The sequence below is a fragment of the Sorex fumeus genome, unplaced genomic scaffold (assembly GCF_029834395.1).
Source record: "Sorex fumeus unplaced genomic scaffold, SorFum_2.1 ptg000072l, whole genome shotgun sequence".
Lineage (NCBI taxonomy): Eukaryota > Metazoa > Chordata > Mammalia > Eulipotyphla > Soricidae > Sorex > Sorex fumeus.
The window spans coordinates 50,217,208-50,239,539 of NW_026606129.1; the positions used below are offsets into that span (position 1 = coordinate 50,217,208).

Consider the following 22,332-nt stretch of genomic DNA (forward strand, 5'->3'; position numbering starts at 1 on the left):
TACTCTGAACCCTGAAGGAACCTTCCAAGGTGAGCTAGTCTGGGTCCTCTTCCCACTCCCAGCCCTGGAGAGAGCAACACAAACACCAGGATACAGGAAGTTTAGAAAACTGCCTTTATTCTATTAGTAGTTGGAAAAATTAAGTGGTACAGAAAAGAAGTTTAGTCAGCTGGAGAGAAAAAAGAGAAACTGAGTACCACCCAAGAGAACTGCTGGCGCCTCTGGGAGGGAACCTGGATACAGTGAGGAGAAGAGAGCACTGTGACCTAGAGCCAGACCCTGTGCAGTTCAGGGAAAATGGGGTATGCCACCTTCTGAAGTGTCTTAAGTGCCTCAGGCATGAAACCAAATTCCTATTTACTTAGCCCAGCTCTGGGGAGGGGGTACTGGGAAATGGGTGATATGGCCATCTTTTATCAGAGAAACTGACAAAACGGGAATTTTAAAAATGAATTTTCCATCTGACTTTATTTTCAAATACACTTTCTTTTTTTAAAAAACCAATACACTTTCTGCGGGGTTGACAAATATCAGTATTAGGAAATCCAATTATACAAAAAATACTACATCTAGTCTGGAGTAGATATATTTATTTTTGGTAACATACATTTAAGTGGCACTAATTACACAGTAACTATAAGGTAACTAACATGAAACCACAGAACTGTAACTTTGCCATAGCTGCATGGACTTGGGTGTTTCTGGCTGGGAACGTTTCCCCCAAAAAATGGTATGCCCACTCCAGAGCTATGCTAATGTAATGTGTTAAGTAAGCTCTGAAGTGGTGCCTCACCAGAATATACCTTGCAGCTGACAGATGACAGACAGGACATGTTAGTTATAAAGTAGTTACAGCCTAATTCACAAAAGTTACCAACTGTTTCTCTTTCTAGAAAGAAGCAAGAAGTTAAACTCTTTGAATTAGCGCCAGGTGTGTCAGGTGGGAGTGCAGAGGAGGGCTGTTAGAGCAGTGTCAGAGGGACCCTGGCGGGTCAGGCAGGTTGGACATCATTAATAATCATGGCTGGCTTCTAAATACTGTAGAGCAAAATGACTTCTGATTTGTAATCTTAGGTAAATTATAGATAAATGAAAAAGGCCAGTAATCATACACTAAGATTAATAAACAGCACTTCAAAAATTAACCGCATGAGGGCTGTGCTTGCAGCAGGGTTTCACAAGACAAGGCACCCAGATTTCTTCTTTCCACGTCTGGCTTGCAGAGCAGCTCTCGTGGCCATTTCAAAAACCTCCCTCACACCATCTTTGGTCTTTGCTGAACACTCCATGTACCCAAAAGCACCAATCCTGTTTGCCATATCTCTGCCCTCTTCCGGTTTGACTGGCTCCTGGCAATGAGAAAAGAGCACTTTCAGTTAACAGTATCACATATATGCAGTAAGTTAGTACATACAGAGCATTCCAATACAGGCAAAACTTATTTATGAAACTGATATGCAGTGACCCGCCCCAACATCGTAAAATCCCTATTAAGTGAGCTCTTCTTTTGAGGCAGAGAAGGCAGAGGTCAAAGGAGTCCTTGGAGGGTTATGGAGGGAATCAAGGCAAAATTACAGAAGTTGCCCATCCATCCAGGCTAAGTCCTTGGGTCTTCCTGGAACTGAATGGAAAGATATCCTAACCGTGACATTCAAACGGATAAACCACAGTGGGAGAACCATGGAAGCAACTTCAAGGCACGCCTCCTGCAGAGAACAAGTCCAGCTATTGGCTTCTTAGAAGTGAACATGTCACCTTCATCATCTTTTATAAGGCACATGGGCTCTCTGTCTGGAGTCACTCAGATTTCCTGGTCCTCCTTCAGCTGCCACCATTTATCTCTGGTTTAACATAAACCACTCTGAAGCATGGACTGCTTTTGTGATGGTTCATCACTTCACATATTGACAAGGGAGTCTTAAAATGTCTTTGTGTAGGTCCCAGTGAGCAAAGACCAGACGAACACAGGTAGGCTCCTGAGATTCTGAAAATAGCCTGGCCTGTGAGGGTTTTGTTAGGCTCCCTAACTCCTTCCTAACACCTAGGACCACGGTGCGGTGCAAGAATGCTTTAGGACAGAGAACCCTGCCCCAGACCATGCCTGCTTCATCTTGGCCAGCTCCCGCCTTGTATGCTCATCATTCCGAAGATCCTTCTTATTCCCAACCAAGATTATGGGTACGTTGGGACAGAAATGCTTAACTTCTGGAGTCCATTTTTCTGGGATGTTTTCTGAAAGAAGCAAAATACACATAATTTAGGGGTACTGGCAATTTACTGAATTTCCAAAAGTTAAGTTACAGTAAAACTATTTCAGAAAAATAGTGGACATTCGGGACCAGAGTGGTAGTAAAGTGGGTCAGGCGTTTTGCCTTGCACATAGCCAACTTGAGTGTGATCCCCGGCATCCCATGGTCCCCCGAACACTGCCAGGACTAATTCCTGAGTGTAGAACCAGGAGTAACCCCTGAGCACTGCAGAGTAAGGACAAAAGAAAAGAATAAAACATGGGGCTCACGGACACTGCCAGGTGTGACATAAAGAAACAAAAAAACCCACCAAAACAAGAACCTAGGGCTCACACCTGCAAAGGATATGCTCTAGCCTTTTGAGCTACCTTTTTAGTCCCTCTCTCCGTTTATTTGAGACTTCCCTTCTCCACATTTCCTAAATAAAAGTATTATACTAAAAATAAAAAATCACAGTGATTAAAGGAAAAAACAGTGAAAACATTGTTTTCTGGCCACTTCTGGCTATGCTCAGGGCCACTATCTCTCTGACCCCATAATGTTCTTTTTTCTTGATTTTTGGGGCCATACCCACCACTGGCTCAGGGCTTATTCCTGGCTCTGTGTTCAGAGATCACTCTTTGTGTCGGGGTTGTATGGGGGATGGAATCATATATAGTGCTAGAGATCAAATCCCGGTCTGCCACATGCTAGTCAAGTGTCTTACCTGCTGTAGTATCTATTCTTTCTCTGTCTCTCCCTCCATTTTTTTGCCATACCTGTTGGTGTTCTGGGCTATCTTCTGGCTCTACTCATAGGGATCACTCCTGGCAGTGCTCATAGATATCAAATGAAGTGCCGGGCATCAACCCGGGTCAGTCACATACAAGGCAATTGCTCTGCCTGCTGTACTATCTTTCCGGTTCCTGAGTGTTGTTTTGTTGTTTTATCACTCACAATGAAAGGAGAGGTCCACAGCATTAACCACAAGTCTCTGACTCTCCCACCCACTTTGCTATAATTATAATGAAGCCCTTCCTCTTCCTGCCTCAGTAACTTGCACCTGCTTAAGCCCTTGCTCACAAAGCTCTATTGTTTAGTCGCTTTTCAAGTCCATTTTCTCCTTTAAACATACCTCTCAACTGCTTATCTGTCACTTTGCCTTCTCTTTGAGCATACGTAGTTATGCTCAGGATTACTCTTGGTGGTATTTTTTTGTTATCTGGCTGTACTCAGGGATTACTCCTGATTCTGCACTCATGGATTACTCCTGGCAGGGCTCAGGAGACCATATGGGGTACCAGGGATTGAACCCAGGTTGGCTGCATGCAAAGCAACTACCTTAACCCCTGTACTATTTTTCTAGCCTCCTCTGTTGGCTTTTTCCACACTGGAGAAGTGTGTTCTTGAAGATGTTCTCTCTCTCCCCTCCCTCCTCCTCCTCCCTTTCATCTAAGTTAGTTTACATAAAAACTACCTTGCTAAAAACAAAACAAATTTAGCAAGAAAGCAAGCAAGCTCGGTTGTTCTGTCTGAGAGCTGAGCGGGTTTCCCCTAGGACTTTTAGGTCTCTGCTTGTAAGTCACCTTTCCAGTGAGTGAGCTCTCTCACTAGTCTATGATTATCCTCAAAAATCAGCATGGGGGGCTGGAGCAATAGCACAGCGGGCAGGCGTTTGCCTTGCACACAGCTGACCTGGGTTCGATTCCCAGCATCCCATATGGTCCCCCGAGCACCGCCCGGAGTAATTCCTGAGTGCATGAGTCAGGAGTAATCCCTGTGCATCGCTGTGTGTGACCCATAAAGCAAAAAAAAAAAAAAAAACCAACCCAACACCAACCAGCATGGGGAGGGCTGGGGTTGTAGTACAGCGGATCCTGGTCACCACCACGTATAATTCCTGATTGCAGAGCTAGGTGTAACTCCTGAGCATTGCCAAGTATGATTCAAAACCAAAAAATCAGCAAGTAGGGGATCAGACAGTGCAGTGGATACAGCATTTGCCTTGCTCATGGCCATCCAGGGCTTTGTGACTGGCACCACTGGTAGGACCCAAACAAAACAACAACAAAACTCAGGAGAAGGAACTGGAGATAGTACAGTGGGTAAGGTGGCCTTACCCATGGCCTTGCCCATGGCCAAACTGGGTTCAATTCCTGGCATCCTCTACAATTCCCCAAACACTATCAGTTTTTTTTTTCTGAGTGCAGAGCCAGGAATAACCCTTGAGCACAGCCAGGTGTGTTCCCAAAAGCAAAACAAAACAAAATCAGGAGGTAGGGGCAGGGATGTGGTTCAGTAAAAAAATAACTGCATGTGTAAGGCATACATGCCTAAAAAAAAAAAAAAAGTGCTTGAGAGCTAAAACTAAAGATCAAGCTCTAATATTTACTATTAAACTGAATGGGGACTTTGTTTTTTGGGGGGATGATAGGATATTTACTGTTTTTCTACTCCTCAACTGTAAGTTCCATATGTAGGTAATCAGTAATTACCTGTCAAATACTCTAAGTGTTTTAGGGTCACACCTGGCTTTGCACTCAGGGATCATTCCTGGCAAACTTGGAGGACTACGTAGAATGTCAGGCTCAAATGTTAGGATCAAACTCAGGTTTGCCTTGTGTAAGGCAAGTTCCCTACCACTTGCACTATGGCTCCAGCCTCTGGAACTAATTATTCTAATATCCCTCCAATGAAATAAAAAGAACTGTCGTCTTTTTTTCACTTTTCATAAATAATTTGAACTGATTTTGTACTTTCTAATTCTTTGATGACAATAATCTAAAATTCCTTCCCACCCCCAAGGTAATCTAATCATATTTAGGGAAATTGCTTTACATGTATATCAACTGCCTCCTCCCCACTCCCACCAACTTTATTTAAACACTGTGGTTTACAAAGTTGTTCATGATGATTAGTTACAGCCACTCAATATTCCAACCCCAACCCACCACCATGACCTTCCCTCTACCATTGTCTGTTTTCCCAACCACCCTCAAGCAGGCCCACCCACCCACAATAGTGTTTATTTCAGCAAAAGAAAATTTGTGAGAATCGTTTTTCACCATAGGAACACTGAAGTGCTTATCTGAGAGTTTACTAAGCTGTTGTTAATAGTTAAGCCTTCTGTGTTAACCAAAATTAGTGGCCTCTACATTCCCATCCAATGTGATGTAGTAGGATGTGATTACTGCAGAGTTTGGAGATGTCATGGCTGTGCGTTCCAGAAAATAGACTGCCTAATCACAAACAACTTTGCAACTGTATCTCGTGGTGATTCAATTAAAACAAACATTCCAAGAAAAAAGAAAAGAAAGGAAGGAAGGGAGGGAGGGAAAGAAGAGACTGGCTTTTGTTGTGTATGTGTGTGTGTGAGTGTGTGTGCACACAGGTGGTGATATTGGCAGTGTGTGGCAAGGCTTTGGTACTTTAAGGAAGGAAAAAGAATTCTTATCAAGGGCTAGAGGGAGAATACATGGATTAGGTGCTTGCCTTGTATCCCACCAACCCCAGTTCAAATTCCTGGCACCATATATGGACTCCACGACACTGCCAAAGGGTGTCACACCCAAGCACAGAGCTAGGACTAACCTCAGAGCATCAGAAATGGCCCTAATCCCCAAATCAAATCCCCCTAAAATACATACTAGGATGGGCTAGAGAGATAGTAGAGGAGGTAAGGCTTTTTCATGTGGTTGACCCCAGTTTGATCTCCAGTACTGAACCTGTGCCTTGAGCACTATCAGGATTTAGTCCTTAGCACAGAACCAGGAACATACTGGGCCCCAAAGCAAATCACCACTCAAAATCTTGAGAGCTGGCATGCTAAACAGAAGAACCAAAAGAAAAAGATGTTTTTTCTCAGGGATGCGCAGCTCCATGGGTTCAGTTCCCAGAACAGCCAAAAAAGAAATTAAAAATGAAGTCAGAAATGAAAATAAGACTTTGTATTTGGAACCCATCTTCTTTACAAGATGGACACCATGGCAGTTACTAGAACCTATACTAAGCAGGACCCAAAACTTAGGTTTCACATTCCTCAAGGTTCTAGGACTGACACTGATGAATCCTTCTCTGAAACTCTTATGTTTTTCAACCACTCAATGCCCACAAAGTAAGAAACCACGCAGGACAATCTTCAGGTCCCAGAGTCACTCACCTAAACTATCAGGACTGTCAATGGAGAAACACATCAGTATAACATCAGTGTCTGGGTATGAGAGGGGCCTCAAGCGATCATAATCTTCCTGCCCGGCTGTGTCCCACAAAGCCAACTCTACCTGTATAATAAAAAGGGTACAAAGTTAATCCAGTTTGAGAAGTGACACATTTTAGTCCTGTGACAAACAACACAAAGGAAAGGCAATCCCAAACAGTAAACACAAAAGCAATCATTGTTATTGGAATCAGGAATGAAAATTCACGCCTGACATTATTTTAGGCTGAAATTTCTCAAAGATGGCGTTTTATTTTTCTGAAGCATAACATTTTATTTGGAGAGGAGGAGGAGAGGGAAAGAGGGAGAGAGGGGGAGAAAAGGAAAGAGGGAGAGGGAGGGAGGAGGAGAGGGGGAGAGGGGGAGAGAGAGAGCATATAATGCACTCAAGAGAGAACGCGGTCTTCTCCAGAGTGGTGAGAGAACCCAAGTACACATCCCAGCATTGAAAAATTAAGGTACACAAGTACCTATCTTAAGAGGGGAGATGTGGGCAACACAGGCTTGCACACCACATATGCTCAGCAGCAATATATGTGCTTGGGCAGCATATGTACATGACTACACACAGGCAGAGGGGGCACACAGCTGCCAAAGTTGTTTTATAAGCAGATATTAAAAACTGAATAAAGTGTCTACCAAAATAAAAATAAAGATTAACTTTATGACTAAACCAATTTTTCAAAGGGTTGATGTATATGCTTGAATGTGAGGGCCACAGATTCAATCCCCATACCACACGATTCCCCAAGCACCTTTGGGTGTCATACCCAAACTAAAAAGTAACAAAAGCAAACCATAACAGTTGATCAGAGATACATTCCAGTTGAGATATGCTCTCAGTATGACAGGAAAAAAGAGCAATACATTCTTTTTTGTTTGTTTGTTTTGGGGCCACACGGAGTGATGCGCAGTGGTTACTCCTGGCTCTGTATTCAGGTATCGCTTCTGGTAGGTGCTCAGGGGACCATATGGCATGCTGGGGATCAAACCCGGGCTGGCCGTGTGCAAGGGAAGCACCCTACCTGCTTTACTCTGGCTCTTTGGCTCCTCTTTTTGGCTTTATTGGACTTTTTGGGGGTGGGGGGTTTGGAACATACCTGGTAGTGTTCAGGGGTCATACCTGGCTGTGCTCAGGGAACAACATGAGGTGTTGGGTATCAAACCCTGGTAGCCTCGTATACAAGACAAGTGCCTTAACCCCTATGCTATCTCACTGGACCAAGTAATGCAATTTCAACTAACCTACTGAGAAATATACCATGAAAATACCTACTTAACTCCATGTCCTTCAAGTCTTAGGGACTTTCTGTTTATGTAAGGAAATCTAACCTGGAAAGAACCAGTGATGTCACAGCAAGTCCTATCTGGGCCCCATTTCCAAAACAACAATAACAACAAAATCAAAATCACTAATCTTGGGACTGGAGTGCATACACTGGGTAAGGCACTTGCCTTGCACATCAAAAGCCCAGTTTTGATCCTGGCACCATTTGTGGTCCCCCAGTCATACAAGGAGCGAGCCCTGAGCAGTCCTATATGGCTGCAAAACCTTCTCAAAGACAAAAAAATAAAGAGGGCCAGAGAGAAAATATAGGGGTTAAGGTGCTTGCCTTATAAGCACCTTATACGGGATTGATATGAGGTCAAAACCTCATATCAATCCCTTAGCACGGCCAGGAGTGACCTCTAAGCAGTTCTAAGCAGTGCCAGAAAAACTGAATGGCCCAACTCTCCCCTCAAATTAATTTATTTAAATTAAAATAAGCTGGGGTATGGTGCCGCAACAGGTCAACCTGTACCTGCAGGGTGAGTGCATCAGCAGCCTGATGCTGCCTTTAGGCTTCCTGATACCCCAAAACTGCCACTGGCCTTTGGCCAGCCCCTAACAACTTGAGACCGAGTTTATCAAGAAATTAAATGGCCAAAAGTTAGGTATGTGGGAGCCATGCCCACAAACCACCTCCAACTCAGCTATACAAGTTCATTTATTGGCCTTATTTCAGAGACCCATAGAAAAATCCCGAAAGAGATCAGAAGCCATAGTTAATCTCAGACCCACACATGGCTGAACAGACTGGGGTAAATCGAAAGGGGGGCGAGGGGGCGCGGTAGTAGGTTGGCCTGTGCCTGCCCAAGCAGAGCCCCCAGCAGCCGCTGGCTTCCACAATCCAAAACCACCACCACACCCCCGGCCTGACTCCACCGTCTCAGAATGGACCTCACCAAGATATAATCTGTTGAAAATTCGGGTATGCGGGTTTTGTGACTGAATCTTCAGGCTTTCACGGAGTTGGTGGGCTACTTCCACTCACTTCCCAGTACACATTAAAGCACTGGCAGTCACCCCCACGAACCAACTCCAGTGTGACCCTGTAAACTCTATTACTGGCCTTGCTTCAGAGACCAATAAATAAATTTCAAGAGATCAAAACCCAGAGACACAGCAGCAAGTCCTGGAAGACATCACAGAGCCAGAGAACTCTCCGGGCCCATACTGAGCCAATTTTAGGGGATAGAGCAGGTGCGCTCTCCCCACCTACCCCAGATGGAATCCCGGTGACAAAGAGGTTTCACAAGCAAGGCCCAGGTATGTGGATTCCAGGACTAAATCTCCATGCTGCATGGTGGCAGAGGTGCTGGGCTGTTCCTCCCCGGCTCAGCTCCCCACCCGCTAGCTGGCCTGGTTGTCAAACCCACAATGTGCTTCTGGGTGTTATCTTAGTGCACCCAACAGCCCTGATCCAGAGATGCCCAACTGAATCCCCAAATGGATTAGTGTCCTACAGAAATGTCTCCAGAACCCAACCATATACAATCTAGGATTCCAGAAGTGCGCAGCTGCAGCACCCATGATATTCAAAATGAGCAACGGACAATAAATAATCTAACATCTGCCCCTGGCAGGCAGGCTTGAATGGTGGTGGAAAAATTTGAGCAAAACATAATGCCCAAAAGTAGGGAGAGAGTATCAGGGAAATTGCCTGCCATGGAGGCAGGGTGAGGACTGGGGATGGGGAGGCTGGAGGCTATACCAGAGATGCTGGTGGTGTAAAGTATGCACTGGTAGAAGGATCGGTGTTCGATCAATGTAAGGCTGAATCTCGAACATGAAAGCTTTGTAACTATATCTCAAGGTGATTCAATTAAAAAAAAAAAGTAATGTGGAGTTCATGCCCAATTCAATGAGCTTAATCAGTGGCTCATTACAGCAGTGCGCCTACACTAAAAAAATAAATAAAAATAAAAAGTAAATTAAAATGAGCAAATTTGGGCTAAGAGGATGGGACAAGAATATCTGGGGTGGGGAACTGGCACAAGAGGCAGAGCAAATGTCTTAGATGCCTGAAGTCCTAGATTTGATCCCTGACAATGCATGACCCTTCCTCCCAGCACCACCCAATGTTGTTGCTTCCACAATAGCAAAAGATAAGAAAACACCCCCCCCCCCAACAGATGGGTAGAGCATTTGCTTTGCATGTAGCTGACATGGGAATAGTAAACAGATTCTGGCATCCCATATGACCCCCTGAGCACTGCCAGAAGCATTTCCTCAGTGCAGAGCCAGGAGTAACTTCTGAGCACTGCCAGGTATTGGCCCAAAACAAAAACAAATAAATCTTTTTTTTAAAAAAAAAGGAGGTAAGACACATGCCTTGTATGTAGCCAACCCCAGTTTGAGGCCAGCAACCCATATGGTCCCCTGATCTCCAAAACAAAACAAGAAGATAAACACCCACCCAAACAGGAGAGCAAATAGGAGGGCGAGGGAGGTCTGCCTTGCACATGCTGAGTTGGATCTGACCCCCAGTACCACATATGGTCCCCCAATTCCCACCAGGAATAATCCCTGAGCACTGCCAGGTGTAGCCTAAAACCCACTCCCACTCCTGCCCTCAGCCCCCTCACGTCCATTTTCTTATTTCCAAATAAAACTTTCATTACAATTTTTTTCCATTATATTACAATTAGCACTTTGTTCTGTTTTGGGTGAAACAAGAAAGTTTCTATTGAAACTTATTTAGCAAGATGTGAGGAGAGAGGAAGAAGTACATGTTTGAGAGAGAACAAAGGCTTCTCCAGAGTGGAAATTAGCAAAGAAAGAGACAAGCAAGCGAGATACATGTTCAAAGTGTTTTACTGTTAAATACTGAACAACATAAAATCAAAATATCAGTTGTTAGTGTGTACTTACCTGCTTTCCATCCACTTCAATATCTGCCACATAGTTCTCAAACACCGTGGGTACATACACTTCTGGGAACTGGTCCTTGCTAAAGACAATGAGCAAGCATGTCTTGCCACAGGCTCCATCACCAACAATCACCAGTTTCTTCCGGATGGCAGCCATTGCTGAAACACAAAACTAAGGTGTTACCTGGAACGCAATGGAATAGTTTCAGAATATCACACACATTTTTCTAATTATGGGGCACAGCCTCTATTAGCAAACTTGAGTACAAACTGACAGGACATCTTTCCCTTAATCACCAGAATGTCCTACCAAAACTGTAACTAACAAGATTAATTGTGAGAAGACTGAAAGGTTTCTTCCCCCAAGGTCAATAGGACAAGAGTGTCATCTGCTGCCACTTTCATCTAACATGGAAGTACCAGCTAGGGAATCAGGCAAGAAGCTAAATATAGGACATCCAGGATGTGGAACAGAATAAAACTGCATCATGACAAGATCTTTTGCATAAAAATTCTAAAAACATCACTAAAAACTATAAGTTTGGCAAGACTGCATAATATAAAAATGAACATAGAATGTATTTAAATATCAACAAAACATCAACTGAAAATAAAATTAATTTCTCTTGTAACAGCATCAAAAATAGGAATCAAATGAACATACTCTGAAAACTATCACACTACTCTAAGAAATTGAAGATATAAATAGATGGGAGTACATTTGAGGTTCATGGAGTAGAAAACAATGTAAAACAGCAGTATTCGGGCTGGAGCCATAGTACAGCGGGTAGAGCACTTGCCTTGCACATAACCAACCTGGGTCCAATCCCCGGTATCCCAAATGGTCCCACAAGCACCGCCAGAGATAATTGCAGAGTGCAGAGCCAGGAGTAACCCCTGAACATCACCAGGTCTGACCCCCCCCCCAAAAAAACAATATCCTCCAAATTAATCCAATTTTCCAGCTTGGTGCTGGAAAATGTACACTGATGGAGGGATGAGTGTTTGATCATTTTATGACTGAAACTCAATCATGAAAGCTTTGTAACTGTATCTCATGGTGATTCAATTAAAATAAATATCCAGCCGGCTTCTTTAATGAAATGAACAAACTGTTCAGGAAATTCTCATGGAATTGGGGGTTAGGGGGAGACAGGTAAGGGCTGGCGTACAGTTTTTTTTGCAAAAAGAAGGTCTGGATTTGATAATGCTAGTAGTGACTCCAAAGTACTGAGCCCAGACTAAAGTACTGCAAGGTGTGGCTCAAAACCCAAGGAAGAACATTTACATGGAAATTTAATGGACCTAAAACATTCTTTTTTTCTTTTCTTTTTTGGGTCACACCCAGCGATGCACAGGGGTTACTCCTGGTTCATGCACTCAGGAATTACTCCTGGCAGTGCTCGGGGGACCATATGGGATGCTGGGAATCGAACCCGGGTCAGCCGCGTGCAAGGCAAATGCCCTACCCGCTGTGCTCCAGCTCCTAACTGCCAAAACATTCTTGAAAAAAGAAGAACAAAGTTACAGAACTACACTTCCTGATTTCAAAATCTAGTACAAAGCTACTGCACTAAAAAAAAGGATTGTCTTGGCATACCAATAGTCAAGTAGATTGATAGATTACAGAGTTCAAAAATAAGCTCTCCTGGGCCAGAGAAATAGTAAAGTGGTAGAGCACTTGCGTTATGAGCAGCCAACCCATGCTAGATCCCCAGAACCAAATCTAGTTCCCAAAAGAGGACGGATCCTTGAGCACAGAGCCAGGAGTAAGACCTGGTACTGCTGGGTGTGTGGCCCCAAAATAAAAACCCCAAACCACTTGCTCGAGCTCGAGCGGGCCCAGTAACGTCTCCATTGGAGACTTTGTTGTTACTGTGTCTGGCATATCGAATACTCTCGGTAGCTTGCCAGGCTCTCCGAGAGGGGCAGAGGAATCGAACTCGGGTCAGCCATGTTGGCTGCGTGCAAGGCAGACGCCCTACCCGCTGTGCTATCGCTCCAGTTTCCGTAGTGTAGTGGTTATCACGTTCGCCTCACCCCAAACCACACAAAATGTTTTTTGGGGGGCCACATCCAGGACTTAGCTCATTCCTGGTGAGCTCAGGGGATCATATAGGGTGTTGGGGATGGAACCTGGGTCAGCTGTGTACAAAGCAAAACATCCGACCAGTTATATTATCATCCTAGTCCTCAAAAACTTAAATTTAGATATTTAATTAGGTTTTTTTTTTTTTTTTGGTTCTTGGGTCACACCTGGCAATGCACAGAGGTTACTCCCGGCGGTGCTCGTGGGACCATATGGGATGCTGGGAATTGAACCCGGGTTGGTCGCTTGCAAGGCAAACGTCCTACCCGCTGAGCTATCACTCCAGCCCCAATATCTAATTAGTTTTATTAAATGAGTCATTAGTACAAAGATACAGCAAAGTGAAAAGAAAAACAAACCCACACATAATCCCACACAAAAGGTTTGTTTTTTTTTAAGAAGAGGGGCCAGAGAGATAGTACAGATAGTACAAGACATTTGCCGTGCACACACTGATTCTTTTCAATCCCCAGCATCATGCATATCCCACAAATCCTGCTAGGAGTGAACCCTGAGCACAGCTGGGTGTTGCACCCCCCAAGAAAAAGTCCTCACATTAGCGTCAAATGATTTTTCTGGGAGGTGTTTAGGACTTACTCCTAGCTCTGCACCCAGGGATCACGCCTGTTTGTACCAGGAGGACCATATGGAATGCTAGCGACCGAATTCAGGTCAGCCATGTGCATAGCAGCTTGCCCACTGTACCACCCCTCCAGCTTCCAACGATATTTTCTTTAAATTTCTGGGAAAAAACTGGGGGATGGGGTTTCCAGGGATCAAGCTCAATCAAGGTCTCATATTTATAAGGATGTCCTTTACCACTCACTGAGCACATTCCCAAGCCCCCAAATACAGTCTTTTAAAAAAACAAAGCTAAAACAACTGAATATGAAAAAGGCTGAAGTCAGAATTCTATTTTACATTATATATGAAAATTAACCCGAGATGGAACCAATAAAAAAGCTAAAAGACAAAATATTCCCCTCTGTGATCCTATAGTGCTACCAGTGGCCACATGCAAGCCTGATGATCCAACGCCTGGGGTTAGCTGCAGCATGTGTGTCAGGCACCAGATTTGAGGCCTCATGCATGCTTTGCATGCAGCTCCAGCTCACTAAGCTACTTCCTTTGCCTCATAATTTTTTTTTTTAATTGGGGCCAGCAAGGTAGTACAGTGTGGCTTACCCAAATCAATTCCCAACACCCCGTATTCTCCCCAAGCACTGCAAGGAGTTAGCCCCGAGCACTGCTGGTCTAAGACTGCCATATAGACAACACACACGTACACAAAGCAGTAATAATTAATTTTTTGCCCATTTTAATAATTTAAAAATACATGTTCAGTGGTACTGCCTACAGTATACAAACTGATCACCACTATCCCCAACCATCTCCAGAAAATTTTTCATGTTCCAAACCTGAAACTCTATACTCTGAACACCAAGCCCCCCTTCGTGCTGGGCTGGGCTGAGCAGGGCAGCATATCCCACTCGTTGCATACCTGGAAAGTGCTCTAGAGCCCTCTTTTCAACCCTTTTCTGAACATAGCTCCCTCATATCATGCTATAACTTCTCACTTCCACAATTTTTATTTGTGATACCTTGAAAATACCCTAGATGCAACATAAGGGGCCATGTGACCCCCCCCCGCCCCCCGTGAGAAATGCTCCTCTCAAGGTATTTCCAGGGAGGTACCGGTGAAAAATGCGTATGGTTCCCCAAGGCTGCCAGGGGTGATCTCTGAGTGCAGTCAGGAGTAAGCCCTGATCCTAAGCACTGCTGGGTATGGCTCAAAACCTCAAACCCAAAGCAAACCAAAAACAAAACAAAACAAAACAAAACAAAAATCAAAACTTACAACAACCCAAGGGATCACTCCTAGCAACCTCTGCCTGATGATGAGGCCTACACACTAGGTGCTATGCAGTGGTGCTCTTGGTGTTGGTGGGGCCTGAAGGGCCATGCAGTGCCTGGGATTAAATTTAGGGTCTCATTAGTTCTATTCCTGCTCCCTCCCTACCCCTTTTGTTTATTGGATTACCACCACAGGCTATTCCCAGCTCAGTGCTCAAGTGATCATACAGTGCCAAGGATTGAACATGGAGCTGCTGTATAGGAAAATATATGCTCTGGTAGGATGGGCATTCTCTCTAGCCCCTATCACTATGACCATATGCATAAAATGTATGTGGTACTGGAGAGTGAACTGGTGCCAGCCTCATGCAAGACAAGCACCTGAATTCCTGAACTATCTCTCTTGCCCATCTAACTGCACTTTTTGGGGGAGGGGTGTGGAAGAAATGTTTGGGGCCATCTGGCTGTGCTTGGTGCTTACTCCTGATCTGCAAGTACCTAAAGTTCTGTAATATCTCTCTGGCCTTATCCCTTTTTTCTTTTTGGGCCATAGATAGAGGTGCTCAGGGCTTATTCCTGTCACTGTACTTAAATATCACTCCTGGTGGGGCTTGAGAGACCACATGGGGAGCTAGGGATGGAACCCTGGTTGGCCACCTGCAGGGAAAGCACCTTATGTGGCCCTCATATGTCATTTTTTTTTTTTTGTGCCACATCTGGTTATGTTTACTTCTAGCTCTGTGGTCAGATCACTTCTGGCAATGCTCAGGGGACCATATGCAGTGCCAGGGATCAAACACTGGCCAGTAGCATGCAAGGTAAATGTCTTACCCACTCACACTATCTCTTCAGTCCACTTATATATTTTTAAAGCTAGTTTTTAATTTTATTTTTTCGGGGGGGGGGAATGTGGGGGTGCAGGCTTGCCACACCCTGCAATGCTAAGGGGTTATTCCTGGCTCTGCACTCAGGAATCTTTCCCAGCAGTGCTCAGGGGACCACATGGGATGCTGGGGAATGAACCCAGGTCAATCTTATGCAAGGTATATGCCCTACCCACTGTACTATAGCTTTAGCCCACACATTAGAGGTTTTGCAACCCAGCACCATATATGGTCAGTCTCCTGTGCACTACCAAGAGTGATCCCTCAGCATAGCTGAGAATGGCCCAAACCAGATAACACTTTATAGGGTCAGAGAAATAGTTAAGGTGCTTATCTTGCATGCGGCCTGCCCCATACACAGTAACTGATGAACCGTGGGGAGTGACCCCTTAGTACAGCACTGACAGTTCTGGCCCCCAAATGAGAACAAATTAAAAAAGTTGTTATGTTTATTCATGTACTATACAATTTCCCCATTTCTGGAAATCTGATGCACAGCATTTTGGGCACTTTCTTTGCACACAGCTGACCCAGACTCAGTCCCCAGTATCCCATATAGTCCTGAGCACTTCCAGGATGAATTCCTGAGTGTTGAGCAAGGAGTACCACCTGAACATCGTTGGGTGTGGCCCCTCCAAAAAAAATAGAAGGAAAAAATTTCTAAGCATATTTAGCAACGTATTCAGCAGTAGAGTACTTGCTTACATGTGTAAGGTTCTATGTTAGATCCCAGGCACTGGGTCAGAGAAACAAAGCATGGGTTAACGTGCTTTTTCTGCATGCAGTTGCCTCCAACAGAATTATTTCCCAAGTATTATAGGGTGTAAACCTAAAACTACATAGCCTCTCCCAATATTACTTTTGATCCCTTCATCGACCAAAAAAAAAAAAAAACCACAAAATAAAAATTTCTGAGCTGAAGTAGGAAGTAAGGCATTTTTATTGTATGCAGCTGGCCCCAGTTCAAATCCCCAGCACTAAATATGTCCCCCCCTCCGCCCTACCAGAAACATAACGGTGAGCACTGCTGGGTGTGGCCCAAATCCCCATATGCTTATACATCCCCTGAGTTGCTAACAGAGTGCAAATTTCTTCTTTTTTTTTTTTTTTTGGATTTTGAGTCACACCCAGTGATGGTGAGGGGTTATTTCTGGCTCTGCACTCAGGAATTACTCCTGGAAGGACTTGGGGACAATATGGGAGCCAAGATTGAACTCCTGTTGTTTATGTACATGGCAAGCTCCCTACTTACTGGCCTATCTCTCCAACACCAATGTTTTCCTTTTTTTGGGGGGGGCGGGGTTACCACTCAGCTGTATTCAGGGGTGACTCCTGGCAATAAACAGGGGACCATATGTGGTGCTGGGATAGAATGTGGGTCAGTCACATGCAAGGCAAGCGTCTTATCTGCTATACTCTCTCTAGGGTCCTGGGCTTCAAGGTTTTTACCACACACACATACATAATAAGGGAGGGGTAAAATCTGTGGATCGAGATGGGTATTATCTTAGACAATATTATATGACAATTATATTTCATAAAGCTGAAAACTGTGCAAGTCAAAGATTTTGATTTTTGACTAAGGGTTTAGTCGTAAGTTCAGAGATCACTCCTGGTAGGGCTCAGGTCATATGGGTCCTGGGGATCAAACCCAGGTTGGCAAGCACTCCACCTGCTATACCATCTTTCCAGCCTCCAAACCACATCCTATTTATTTCACATTTCCCAAGGTTGTTTTGTGGCCCTTTCAAAAGTTTTGCACACATTCTTTATAGAATATCACTTGCATACCAGAGGAAAAGAGCATGTCAAATATCAAGTATGTTTGGACTACTATAAAGTCCACTATTGCTTCTAGTATTTGTTGTTGTTGTTGTTGTTGTTTACTTGATGGGAAACAGATGATGTCAAACAAGGGTGGTGGCCTCTGAGCTTCAGAAAGTTTTGCTACAATTAAGACTAAGTGATCAGTCCTTTATACTTTTTTTAAGGTCTACCTGATTTCCTATAGTAATTAGAGTCTTTATCTATTTGTGCTCCAGTTTACCTAATGGAAAGTTTCTCAGCTGTTACAGTGGTTGCTTTGGTAGGTAAACCACAACCACACCCTAACATTTAGGTCTCTTCATTTCACACAACAGTCTTAGGAGGTGATTTCCTCATGCTTGTGTTAGCATAATACTGACTTACATTTTCTACAGAGTTTCCTGATGGTTTTCTGTAGATGTTTATTGAGTTTAAAACTTTAGCGTACAATATCCCAGTCTTCTTGCATTACACTGAATTAGAAATAAAGTAAGTGCTTTTACTGGGCCATAAGAAAATTTTGTAAGGCACTGATACTTGATTTAATCTCCTATATTTTAAATCTTGTAAACATTAGTTTTCAAGTAACAAAATAATTCTACTAAGGCAAGAATCTAGCCATGACACTTCAACGTTTTTTTCCTTAAGAATCAGTTCCCTAGGAGCCAAAGTGATCATAAACCAGGTGAGCAGCTTGCACTGCATGTGGGAAACCCAGAGACAGTCCAGTGGGCAAGACTTTTGCCATGCATGTGGCCAATCCTGGTTCAATCCCCAGCACCCACACATGGTTTTTCAAGTGCCAGGAGTGACGTCTGAGCACAAAGTCAGGAGAAAGCCCTGAGCACTGCTGGGTCTAGCCCCAAAAGAAAAGAAACTTAAATGGAGGCAAAACCAATCTAGGGGCAAAGAAATTGTGCTAGTTGTTTGATTAAGGATGTCTTAGAAGATTGCACCTTGGAGATACTGGTTATGTGATAGCTTAGTAATGGTGATGACTGCAGGATGTATTCACTTTGTGAAATTTAACACTGCAAATTCTGAGAAATTCGTAAGAAAAAATCTGCATGCACTGCATGCGGGAAATTCAATTTTGATCCAAGCACCACATGCACGGTCCCCCAACCACAGAGCCAGGAGCAGTCCCAAAATAAATGCACAAAACAAGCAAGTCCACTGGAGCAATACTAGAACAAGTACAGCATCTGCACACAGCTGACCTGGATTTGATCCTGGGTACCCCATATGGTTCCTTAAGCCTGCCAGGAGTGAACCTTGAGCACACAGCTAGGATTCAGCCTTGAGCACCATTGGGTGTGACCCCAAAACAAAACAGGGGCTAGAGCAATAGTACAGCGTGTAGTATGCTTGCCTTGCATGCAGCCAACCTACCCAGCACCCCCCTCTGGGCACTGCCAGAAGTAATTCCTGAGTGCAGAACAAAGAGAAACCCCTGAGCATCATGTAGTATAGCTCAAAAATCCAAAAAGGGGAAAGGGGGGGGGACGACGGACTTGCTGAAGTATGAGTTGCTTTCACCCTTACTGAATTTTTTTATTTGCATCATATAAAAAACTGCCTCCCTGACACGCCACACACATGCCTCCAGATCCTGAGCCAGACTGTCTCATCCGGGGCAAGTGGAAAGGGGCAGGTAAGTTCCCCTCCCTACCCCAGCAGCCAAAAGCCTCCAGAACTCAATGACCTCATGGCAGATCTCCATAAGCTGAAAAACCCAGGTACATGGAACTTGCGACTGAAATCTCCAGGCTCTCATGGAGTATGGAATGGGCAACCTCCATCTATCTTTACTTCCAATAGCCTGGGAGTCACACCCACGAAGTGCCTCTGGCACCGTGTAATCTAATTAACGGCACTGATCCAGAGACTCAAAAATAAATCTCTCAGAAGAGAGCAAGAAAGAGCAACACACCACAGACATGCCTTCAGACCTAAAGTCACCATGCAGTTAAAAAAGAAAAAAAAAATTAACCTCAGCTGTGTAACTGGATTTAAAATTTTAGAATTCCTAGAGTGCACAGCCACAAATACAGTCACGCAATAACTCCTACTTTACACCACTGATGTACCAAAAGTAGTACAACACCTATGATGGGGGTATAAAGTAGAAGGCATCCAATCTTGGGAAGAAAAGAATCATTTACACACACACACACACACACACACACACACACATACACACACACCTCTACATGCACACAAGGCTCAACTTTAATAACACATTAGTAATCTCTTATACAAAATCTTATAAGGTGAAATACAACAATCTTTACACGCTTTCCTCTAAAGAGACTTTTGGGGATCATTTTTAGAGGATTATTCATAACAAGCAATACAAAATAAATTATTTAGTTCCTGCTTTGAGGGCAGGATTTGGGGTGGCAATATTCAAAATACAGTGGTGGGAAGGTGTACTGTTGGTGGGAGTGGTGCTGGAATATAAAATGTAATAAGTTACTGTGAACAACATTATAAAAATAAAAACTTTAAAAAGAGTCTCCTTCTGAAATCTTTTGAGGTGGTCCATGCTTGGCAGTGTTCAGGGGATTGTTAGAGATTGAACCTAAACTCCAGCAAGTAAAACATGCGCTTAGACTGTTTGGCTCTCTCTCCAGCTACTGCCACCTAACAATGTCTTTTTTTTGCTTTTTGGGTCACACCCTGCGATCCTCAGTTACTCCTGGCTCATGCACTCAGGAATTGCTCCTGGCGGTGCTCGGGGGACCATATGGGATGCTGGGAATCGAACCTGTGTTGGCCATGTTGGCTGCGTGCAAGGCAAACGCCCTGCCCACTGTGCTATCGCTCCAGCCCCAACAATGTCTTAAAACCCTTTGAGATTTTAGTCTTCGTTTTTGTTTTCTCCCCCTCATTTTTGTTTTGGGACCACACTTGGCAAAACTGAGGGGATAACATCGGGCTGGGGCTCATATGCAAAACATAGAAGCCAGCCCTTTGAGCCATCTCTTGGTCTCTCATTTCTCACTGTATATACACAGACTAAGGTGTTAAAACTTACTGAGGAAGAATCAAGGAAGGTTCAACTCTTAATTTACTGGATTTTGGGTTTTATAGGCTCCTATACAAATATAGCTCAAAAGTTGAGCCTGTCATTTATACTTTCTATATAATAATCTTTGGGTTTTATTTTTCATAGCTGAGACTCATTCAAGAATTATTTCAGGGGCTGGAGAGATAGCACAGCGGGTAGGGCATTTGCCTTGCACGCGGATGACCCGGGTTCGATTCCCAGCATCCCATATGGTCCCCTGAGCACCGCCACGAGTAACTCCCGAGTGCAGAGTCAGGAGGAACCCCTGTGCATCGCCAGGTGACCCCAAAAAAAAAGCAAAAAAAAAAAAGAATTATTTTATATTAGTGGTACAATTATTCTTTTTTGAAAGTCTTTTAGAAAGGGTGGTTTTCGTTCCATGTAGAAAAACAATGTTTTCTGCAGATGGGTTCTCACATCATTGTAATAAAATAAAACTTCGCAGGACTAAGTCTAAGGTAGTAGTAGTTTATATTCCGGGTTCAACATTACACTATTTCATCACAAGTAAATGAGCTGATACAGATGACTGGCTAAAGCAAAAGAGTTCTAAAATAGCATCAAATATTTGGATAGTCCTAGGTCTAATAAAGGTCTAACAGCATTATAAGAATCAGAGACAACACTCAAAGCTTATAAATCTGTTTGCGATGACTAAAAGCAATAATTTTGAAACACAGCCTCCACCATAATTGGGTATCATTGGCTACTAGACAGGATTGGGAAACCGTAATTTTGAAGGTGGTAAAGAAACTTGAGCCATGAGTTAAAAAAGCTTTTCCTACTTTGAATATGCAGTGTTGGGAGTAGGAGAAACAGTACAAGAAGTGCTTGCCTTTCATATGGCCTATGTGAGATGATCCTCAGTACCACATAGTCTCCGGAACATCATCAGGGGTCACATTTTTTTTTTTTTTGGCATTTTGGGTCATACCTGGGGATGCACAGGGCTTACTCCTGGCTTGCCACTCAGGAATTACCCCTGGCCATGCTCAGGGGACCATATGGGATGCTGGGAATCGAACCTGGGTTGGCCATGTGCAAGGCAAATGCCCTACCTTATAATCACATTAAATATAATAATTAAACCTCTAGTAAGCATAAGCTTTGCATGCATGAGACCTGAGTTCAGTTCCCAACACTGCTAAATCACACACACACACACACATACACACACACACACGAGAAATAGCTTAGGCAGGGACTTGAGGCATGCTTTACAAGCAGAAGGAGGCCATGTTAGAGTCCAACACAGTCCCGTGAGCAGATTGCCACGAGAGTCCCCAGAGTACATGTGGGTATGGCCCCAAAACAACACACACCCCCAAAATCCACAAAAAGCACCTACATGAGCAATCTGTATGTATGTAAATTAGCTAAGACTCAAAGCATATACAAAATCACAAAGGGTTGAAATATAGAATGGAAATTTTTTTTTTTTTTTTTGCAAACAGTGATCAAGAGTAGAGGAGGCAGTACCGGTAGGGGGCAGAGGGGAAGAGGGGAAGTTTGTCTTGCATGCACCTGAGCCAGGTTCAATTCAATTAAATTCCTGGCTTCACAATGGTCTCCTAAGCCCACAAGTAAATGATCCCTGAGGGCAGAAGCTCTAGCTTTGGCCCCAAACCGAACAAAAAAGTGTGGGCTGGACAGATAGGGTGCTTGCCTTGCATGCAGTGAACCCAGGTTTCATCCCCAGCACCCTATAAAGTTCCCCCAAATCTTGCAAGGAGTAAACCCTGAGCACTGCTGGGTGTGGCCCAAGAACAGACAAGAGTTGGTAGGGCATAGAGAAGAAGTACAGAGGATAAGATAAGGCACTTGCTCTGCACACAGCCAACCCAGATTGTCCAACCCAGAGTGATCCCACAGTAAGCCCCTGGGTATGACTAAAAGGAAAAAAAAATACATAGTTGAATAATAGCTTATTTAAAATAAAGATGTGCAGAAAGCTGTTAAACATCTAAAGGATTAAAAAAATCATTTCA

At 43.9% G+C, this 22,332-nt stretch overlaps 1 protein-coding gene across 1 annotated transcript in view; it reads right to left on the reverse strand.

Annotated features, from left to right (window-relative positions):
* Positions 1–100: 100 nt before the first annotated feature.
* Positions 101–22,332, reverse strand: part of RHOA (ras homolog family member A) — a 45,086-nt gene continuing 22,854 nt past the window's right edge. The window contains exons 3-6 of the mRNA XM_056128946.1: positions 10,640–10,797; positions 6,388–6,508; positions 2,102–2,232; positions 101–1,349 (exon numbers count right to left, since the gene is read on the reverse strand). Coding sequence (XP_055984921.1) covers positions 1,176–1,349; positions 2,102–2,232; positions 6,388–6,508; positions 10,640–10,795 — 582 coding nt within the window. The 5' untranslated portion in view covers positions 10,796–10,797 and the 3' untranslated portion in view covers positions 101–1,175. The remainder of the gene's footprint in view (positions 1,350–2,101; positions 2,233–6,387; positions 6,509–10,639; positions 10,798–22,332) is intronic.